The following is a 9,538-nucleotide window of genomic DNA, read 5'->3' as shown; positions in this document are numbered from 1 at the left end:
CAGTGCTTGACAAAGATCCTCTGGAGGATGATTGCAAAGGCTCATCCTAAAGGGAATTGCCGGATGTTTTGCTCTGGAGCATGGTGTTTTTTCTGCTCTGTTTTCCTGATAATATATTACTCATTTCAGTCTGAATGGATTGCTTAAAGGGATGAGGGGAATACAACAAAAATTCCAGAAAATATTACCTACAATCTGAAAAACAGTGGGTCTTTACCACTAACAAAATTAAAAATAATTTTGCAACCATGCAATGAGTCCCTGAAAGCCTCTGGAGAAAATAGTTATAGATCTGCCTTTGTCTCCAACAGGCTGGTTAAAAATTCTAATGATGGTGGTGGGGTAAAAGAATAAGGTTTCACAACATTCCTTCCTTTCTACAAAGAATAGGTCACCCCTATAATAAACGTTGGTGCACAATGCCCTGTTCTGGAAAAGAAAGAGCTACATAAGACAAGGTAATCTATTCAGTAAAAAAAAAAAAAAAAAAACTTGGCCATGAGAACCACTGCGACCGCTGCCCTCCTGTAGCCCTTAACTCAGCAATTTAGATATTAACCAGATGGACCTAGTACAGATGGTCACATGAGATTACTTGTCTATCACTTTAACTGTGAGAATAATAAGAATAGTCTTAGGTCACATAGAGTTTAGATATTAAGGAAATAAACATTGTATTAGCTCATCGACGTAGTTAGATATTCTTAAAATAATTGTGATTAGGTAAGGTTAATCTGTAAGGTTACTGTTTTCTCATAATCTTTCTGTTCCTTGTTAAAAACAATTTCTGTCTATGCTTTGGAAACTTCTTTAATATTAACCACAAGACTGCCATTATAGCCTGAAGAAAAATGTATATAAACCCAGCCTTCCCCAGAATAAAGTGGGATTGATTGCACCAGAACTAGAGTCTGTGTCTTTCATTCTTCATCCATCACCAACGCTGTCTCCCTGCACCCTGTTTACTTGTGTGGAACCCATGGACTCCTGCTAGGGCTGGACCCCAGCAATAATAAGACATATAAAATAAATATTGCTGGTGTAACTTTTTTATATCTGCATCTCCATCAGAGAGCAGGCTCCACCTGAACCCAGTCTCATCTTTAAGATCTGTGTCTGTGAATCTTTATTTTCCAATCCCCCTTTGATCCTTGCCAGACCCGAGAGTTTGGACGTGCAGGTTGTAACAGTAATGGTATGAATTTTCATTTCTAATAAGATTCCAAATTTAAAATTTACTTCTATTTTTATTTTTTTATTTGTTGTAATTAGTTATACATGACAGCAGAATGCATTTTGACACATTGTACATAAAAGGAGCACAACTTCTTCTTCTGAATGAATATGGTGCAGAGTCACATTGATAGTGTAATCCTGCATGTATATAGGGTAATAATGTCCATCTCGTTCCACTGTCCTTCCCATCCCCACACTCCCTTTCCTCCCCTCACTCCCCTCTGCACAATCCAAAGTTCCTTCATTCTTCCCTACCCACCCCCCATTTTGGATTCCATCTACTTATCAGAGAAAACATTCAGCCTTTGGGGTTTTGGGTTTGGCTTATTTCAATTAGCATGATGTTCTTCAGGTCCATCTATTTACCTGCAGATGCCATAATTTCATTTAAAGTCTACTTTATTACAGTAAACAGATGCTGAAATGTTAGGTGAAGGAAGCTTAAAGATACATGTACTGATTTATTAGTAAAAAGGAAACCAGTATGCTGAAGAAAAAAAAAGGTTTCTGAAATCATATTTTATGACAAAATAATTGGGTATTGATTAACTTCCTAACTGCTTCCTTCACATCTTTGTTCCTGAGACTGTAGATCAGGGGGTTAAGCATAGCGATGAACACTGTGTAAAAGACAGAGGCAACCTTGATCATGAGCCATGAATTCTTGGTGGTGGGGACACAGTAGAGAAAAAGGATGGTTCCATGGAAGCTAGTAATGGTGGTCAGATGGGAGGCACACGTGGAGAAGGCTTTGTAGTGCCCCCCAGTTGAAGGCATTTTCATGACAGTGATGAAAATGAAAACATAGGAAGCAAGAATGATCATCAGGCTGCTTATTTCATTGAATGTGGCAATGATGAAAACGATCTTCTGGCTAACAGAGGGGTCAGAGCAGGACACAGCAATGATGGCAGCATGTTCACAGACAAAATTATTTATAAACTTAGTCCCACAAAAAGACAAGGTCAACAAAATGTATGTGAATGTTAAAGAACAATCTGTACACCAAGAGTATGATGTGGCCACCAACAAAGAACATAGTTTCTGGGACATTGCAACTGTGTAGAGGAGAGGATGGCACACAGCCACAAATTGGTCATAGGCCATCACTGCCAACATGAACATCTCTGACACCACAAATATGCATGCAAAGAAGAACTGCAGGATGCAGCCTGGGAAGGAGATGGTTCTGTCTTCCACCACCAAGTTTTCTAAGAGTTTGGGAGTCTCCACAGTAGAGTAGCAGAAATCAATGAAGGACAAGTGACTGAGGAAAAAGTACATGGGTGTGTGGAGTTTGGGGTTGACCCTGATGACCAGGATCATGCCTGTGTTGCCCAGCACAGTGACTGTGTAGATGGTCAGGAAGAGCAGGAACAGGGGCACCTGGAGCTCTGGGTACTGTGAGAAGTCCAGGAGGATGAATGTCACTCCAGAAGTCTGATTTTCTTGGGTTCTGAGGATACAATGGGAAAGTTGATCTAAAGAAGTGAGACTCAATAATTACAGTAGGAAAGGTTAGGAAGAAACTTGGGAAGTGTAATTAGTCTCATTAAAAGTGTTGCTGAAAACATTGGGTTAATGCTGCTACAACATTTTAAAAATTAGTGTTTACTTATGTCTTAACAGCAAATAATTTTGAAATTTAAATGGTTGAAAAAAAAGACAGGAAGAACAAAAATAGAATATATTCAAAAAATAAGAATCACTTTTATAATAGACAGAAGGCTTCCTGAGAAGAGCTTCTAAATTTTTGCTTGAATCTGTGGTTAGTAAACATAATTCCGCAGGAAGAACACATGTAACAGGTTTCTATAGCTTCCTCACTGCCTTAGCTCTTAAGATCTGATGGAATTAGCTTAGAACTGTCCAAAAAATTATAAAGTGTTAACCTCCTTGTAACATAATGAATTTAAAATTTTATTAGTCCTTTTGTTTTCCTCTTCACTGTCTTGTAACTCCAAGTCACTCCACTTTTTAACACATTCTGGAGTTGTGCTGTGGTAATATACTAAACATTTCCATTCATGTTGAATTAGTTTTGAAAACTTCAAAAACATCTTTTTCACAGAATTTTATATTACTCAGTAAAATGTGATTACAGCATAATAAAATTTGTGCAGTTATAAAATAGTGAAAGTTATAATGAATCAAAATCTATTTGTTTTCCAATATGGTAAATTTCAGAAGATGGGTAAGCGAGAAACAATAGAAACTGTGAAAATGCCAGAAATTCATATGTATTTTAAGTCATGGAAAAATACATTCTATTTTGACTCAAGCTTAACGCCTTGTCAAAAGTAAGTATCAGAATACAGATTCATTACCAACAGGACACCATAATTATTCCTCAATGCTACAGTCATTTCAACAACACTCAAATGAGGAAATTAAAACTGTAAAGTTTGAATCACTAGGGATGAAAGTAGAAACTTGTGTAATGAATTTAAAGCATATACATCATGGTGCGATGTATAGCAGATGGGCAACACTATATTCATTACAACATGAGCAGGTAGTGTGGTTTAAAAACTGTATAGAGTTGTGAAAATCAGACCCAAGGAGTGACCACTGTCCACAGGTGGGCACATTTGGAAATGTAATGTAGAATAATTTTTTATCCCTGAACCCACACAATAGAAGCACTGCAGGATTTTACTTGGGAACTTAATGTAAGTACACAGTTGTCTTCCTGTCATCCTAGGTAGGTAGTGGCCCATCACACTCTCTTCACTTGCACAGGCTCCTTCCTGTAGAAAAGATGTTTCACACAAAGTCTGAATGCTCACCAAACCTTTGCAATGAAGATATCACATCTTTGCAACAAATGCTGGTCTTATGGCTATACATCCCTGCTACAGTCCTATCAATCTAAATATTTTATGGAGCATGGTGAGAATAATTTTCCCCAATGATTTTAACCTCATGGTAGTGACTTAAAGAATTCAAATATGTTTATCAATGAAAGCATAGAATTTTAAGTGTTCTGTCTTAACTAAAGTGGCCCAGATCTAGATAGCCAATCTAAGAACCACTAGCTTAACACATTCTTCTCTAATGCTATACTTATCAACCTGTCAAATAGCATGCATTTGTTTGCACAAAGTATATTTTCGAATCCTGTTCTCACTTTTATAATGCATTATTGTTCCACTTTCATTGTAAACTACACTCACTTTTTCTTCTCTCCTGGGTACAGATAAACACTAAAGTTTTTAATTGACAGTTATCAATGACTGAAACCTATCATTTATATAGGTGTTACTCTTACCTCCTCAGAGATTGTGGGTATTGTAAAGGTGATTTTTTATTACTTCCTATTTACCAAAATACTGATTTCATTCATGTACAAATTCATGAGAAAACTAGATGAATTCAGGTTATTCAGCCATGGGGTTTGTCTTAGTAAAATGAATTGGATCTGGGGGCCCTGGGACTGATAAATCACTTTGTCTCCTATGAATACTACTATAACTCAACATTTTCCCACTAAAGGGAAATAAAAGAACTGATTGAACTCACCTATATATAGAAGCTCCTGAGTGGTGCATTTACTGAAGAATCTTTTGCTAAGACCAATAAAATTCAAAAATCCTCCATATTTAATTGATAGAACAGACCTAAACAGTAGAGTCCAAAGTGTATTTCATTAAATGTTTAAAATGTTGCTTTATGTCCCAACCTTTGAAGGAAACTGAGAGATAGAAGATAAATTGTTACACCAAATACTTTATCCTAGTACCAAAAGTGTCACAAATATTTATCATAAACCTTGGGGATCTGGAACTAGAGAATATCACTGAAGTATTGCCAAGGAGGTTCCAATTTGAGCAATTAACTATAACAATCACTGTTCCCTGTGAGATTTTGATTGTATATATTTTAAACCCCTGGGGTATTAGTGATATCAACCTTACTCATTAAAAACAATAATGACTAGACCTTGACTTTATGTGGATATAAAACACAGACATGTACAAGGGGAAATAGCTATAAAAATAATCCAGAGTTTGCTATTAGTAATTTATTTTGAATTTATTCTCTGTCTTTTATCACAAAGTTTTACTTATGTAGCTCTGTGCCTGCATGTAGAATTCCCTACATAATAATTTTATTGCTAATGTTTCATTTGTTAATTAACAATTCATTTATATTTTTATCCACATCATTTATTTTCTTAATAGAAAATAATTTTTGGCCAAAGATGCTTATATATACTATTTTGTCTGAAATAATTGATTTTTGTATTTCTAGAGCAGGGAAATCTGTTTATGTAAAGGATAATACACTCACTAATAGATTTTAAATATACTGAATTTTATTGCCATTTCACAAGAGTTATTGAACAAGTTTTCAGTTTTACCACATATAAGATCATATTATTTCTCTACATTTTGAATGCATGTTATTTTTTTCTTTTCTCTAATTTCTTTGGAGAGGACTTCCAGGACTATTTTGAACAAGAGTGTTGCAAGTGATCATCCTTCTTTTTTTCCATCTTAGGTAAAATGTTTTTAACTTTTCCCTATTCAGTAATATGTGGTTCTGTTATACCTATAGACTGTGTCAAGGTATGTTCCATTTATACATAATCTCTTAAGAATTTTAATAATGAAGGGATGTTGAATTTCACTGAATGCTTCTTATACACCTATTAAGTTATTATGGATTGTTTTCCTCATTTTGTTGAGGTTATTTGTTGTAAATATTAACTTGCATATGTTGAACCATCCTCAATTCCCTGGGGTAATTCCCACTTGATCAAGATAAATGATTATAGTTTGCCATTGGATTCAGTTAGCAATTTTTTTGGAGAAATTTTGCCTCTCTATTTAGCAGGAACATCTGTTTATTTTTGTGATTGTTGTTATACCCTGTACTGATTTTGATATCAGTATAATAATGTTTCATATAATTAGTTTAAAAGAATAACTTTCCATTCAATTTATTATAATTATTACAGAAAAATTAATGTTACTTCTTTATAGCTTTGATAAATTAAGCAGTAAAGTGACCCAGTATTGGGGTTTTTTATGGGGTAATTTGGACTACTGACTCAATTTTGTTAATCATTGTTGGTTTCATTAGTTTTTATATCTCTTCAAAGTTCAGTGATAATAGGTTGTAAGTGCCATGAAATTATCAATTTCTTATAGGTTTTCCAATTTTTTGGCATAAAGTTGTTCATAAGAGTTCCTAATGACCCTTTGTAATTCTATGGTATCAGTTATGTCTCTGTCTTTCTTTTTGTTAATGCCAACTTTTTTTAGGTCTTCTCTAGTTTTTTTCTTGAACTAACTCTACACTTCAATTACAATAATCTGCATAACTTTGTTACTCTTTATATGTACCCTCAGAAAATGTTCTGCCACACATCTTCAAAGGAAAAAAAAAAACTCTCACATTTATCCATCCTATATCCTAAAGTTTTATAGAAGAATATCAAATGTTCATTTGTAATAAAAATAGCCTATAGCCACCACTTAATCCAATGTTAATGATGTAAATTGCTACTTTAAATGAATTGAACTTTACAGTTAAAATTTCTACTCTTACATTAAAAGTAAAATTTGAGAATTTTTTGGAAAAAAATGTGTTTCATTTCTGTAAATAAGTTGCCCATTCCCAAGTATTTACCAAAATGAAAGTGCATCCCGCTTTAAAGGAGTTTTAATGTGTCATTTGCAGTTTTATGTTTTTTTCTCACTTGCTTTTCTTTCCCACTAAAAGACAGAAGATTAATTGGATGGCCAAATCACAAAGTATATAAGATTAACTTCAATATATAAAAATTATGCATTCCAGGTTTCACCCTAGTGACCCTATTGAATGTACCAAATATTGTATGATGCATGCCCAAAATTTCTAAATAACTCTTTGTATTTACAAGCATCTTATTGAGATTTTCTGAGAAGATATCAGATCCATATGGCAGGGTAGGTCTCCCCAACCATCGCCCCTACTCAGAAACATTAATTTGAAAAAAGTATCCATGTAAAAAATACTTTAAATAAACTAAAATCCCAGAATCAGAGATCATGATATCTTCTTTTAGCAGAATAATAATAAAAAAAAATCATTGAAGAGATCTTGAAGTGCAGTCTCACCTTGCCTCCATTCTTCTCCCCCAGTCCCAGATACCATAGTATGGAGAAAGGTGCCATATGCTTTAGGGAAGAAAGGGGAGTGTGTGGGGTACTTTGTTTTATACCTCAGCACTAGGTCCAGAGTAAATCTTGGAACTTGTCAGAAGCTCATGATTTCTGATTCCAAGTTTCTCCCTCTGGAAAGAACCGTTGCACTAGTGACCAGTTAGAATCTGTCATCCCTATCTGGAATCCCAGAAAGTACAGCAAGGAGAGAAGCAGTGTCTGCTTGGGGGAAGGAGAGGGAAGTTGGGTGGAGGTCTTTGATTTGCAACCAAGTACTAGGGCCACAGTAGTAAAACTGACCATTGGAGAAAACCCCATGGTACTTCATCTTAGGCTGCAATCTATTGATGGAGCTCTTAGACCTGTCCCAGTATGAGAAGGACATCTGCCACTCTGTTGGGACGTATTTGTGTTCTGATGCATACAATTGCTGGGTAACTACAGAAGTCTTGGTCCCCAAATGGACCTTGGTGGCAAGCAGATTGTAATGACCTTGGGTCTACCCAATGGGTATAGGATGCTACTTAAGGGGTATAGCATTTCCCTTTGAGGTGACAAAAGTAGTTTGGAAAGAGGCAGTGGTATAAATTGCACAACACAATATATCAGAGAAACCAAATTTTTATATTAAAATAGTTTATTTTAGGCTAAAAGAACTTCACTTCAATAAAAAAGTAACCAGCTTTCAAAAGGTGATGATATTTGCTCCTGTTAAAGACTAAACCTGATTATGGAATTTTATATTTACTTGTGCTGTACATTCATCATAAGAGCATTCCTCCACCAAGGGACTGCTAATACTATGTGTTTGCCTTTCAGTCTGGTGAATATTTTCACCAACAGTCTTGTCATAGGCCCATAGAAAAAAAACCATAGAAACAAAACCAAAAAGGTTTTGAAAATTTGAGGAAACCACTGAGAATTTGAGGAAAGAATTATAGATAATTCATACTCAGAAACAAGCAACCCATCACCATTACAGTTTAGAATACACAAGGAATTCACATGCTTGAAAAAACCACACCTTTATCATTTATAATGTGCATATGCAGGTTCAAATCATAACTTTTAAATTATTAGAGAATTTCTGTATCACATTTGCATAATTAAATATCCATTCATTCATAGTATTTTCAAAATAAAACTGTCTACTCTAAAGGGGTTTATAAATATCCAGCTATTTTTCTTTTGAGTTTTATCTAGCATGACAGAAGTCTTATTACTCTTCCAAAATTATAATTTACCATATAACTATCACCTGTATTTTTAAAATATTAGGATTTTAAATATAAGAACTTGAATAATATGTCAAACATAGTTCATTTAGTATTGTGCTCATATTCCACAGATTTTTTTCTCTCTATTCAGAATGATTTTATTAATATTGTGCAATATCAGTTGGAACATTTAAAGAATTTTGTATGATACCAGATTGACAGATCTGTAAAAGTTGGATAAATTATATGATCCTACAGTTTGCTGAAATGCTGTAAATGTTGTTATGTATTGAAAATTGGATTAGTAGTTTAGGTTATGCAGTTTGCTATGAAAGCTTTATAGTTAAGGAAATTCTATTTTTCATTTGCAAATGAAAGGCTTGCAATTCAGGAGACACCAGGAAATGAGTTTAAAAGTTGTTCTTAGATTGGAATCATGTTATATTGAAATTTTTCCGAGACTTTGACTTTCCTATGGAAAATCAACCATGTGACTTAGACAATCATTTATTTTCACCAACTCAAGGGTTTATCAATTTATGGAAAACATTTACAGACCTAGGACAATTACATTTTTCTGGAACACAGAAGGATATTTTCACATTGAAAAGGTAGCAATAATGTATTAATATTGAAATATTGAGCACAATTCTTTTGTCTTCCTGTATGTGCACTATGCCACACCACTTTTCAGTTCCAGAATAGGCAGATACACTTGCTCCTGTTAATGATTCAACTATTCACTTTGGGTTCAACTGTGATTTCCATTGGTTAATAATGTGTCCACAAATGTGGCAGAGGGAGACTTGGCTAGCTTTTGTTTTAGTACCTATTTGTGATTTACACTGGAAGAAAATATTCTTACTACTCCAATGGTTCAAAGAGAATCAAAGACACTCAACAGAATTACCCAGTCACTGTGCACATCTGCAG

At 34.5% G+C, this 9,538-nt stretch overlaps 1 protein-coding gene across 1 annotated transcript; it reads right to left on the bottom strand.

The window, feature by feature from the left end:
• Positions 1 to 1,749: 1,749 nt before the first annotated feature.
• LOC124974494 (olfactory receptor 5D13-like) lies at positions 1,750 to 4,787 on the bottom strand. Its single transcript, XM_047537712.1, has 2 exons — positions 4,759 to 4,787; positions 1,750 to 2,692 (listed from the first exon to the last, which is right to left on the bottom strand). Exons 1-2 carry the CDS (start codon positions 4,785 to 4,787, stop codon positions 1,750 to 1,752), a joined length of 972 nt encoding a protein of 323 aa, XP_047393668.1.
• Positions 4,788 to 9,538: the final 4,751 nt, after the last annotated feature.

The sequence above is a fragment of the Sciurus carolinensis genome, unplaced genomic scaffold, assembly GCF_902686445.1.
Source record: "Sciurus carolinensis unplaced genomic scaffold, mSciCar1.2, whole genome shotgun sequence".
In the NCBI taxonomy this organism is placed as follows: Eukaryota; Metazoa; Chordata; class Mammalia; order Rodentia; family Sciuridae; genus Sciurus; species Sciurus carolinensis.
This window is presented reverse-complemented; position numbering and strand designations above follow the sequence as displayed.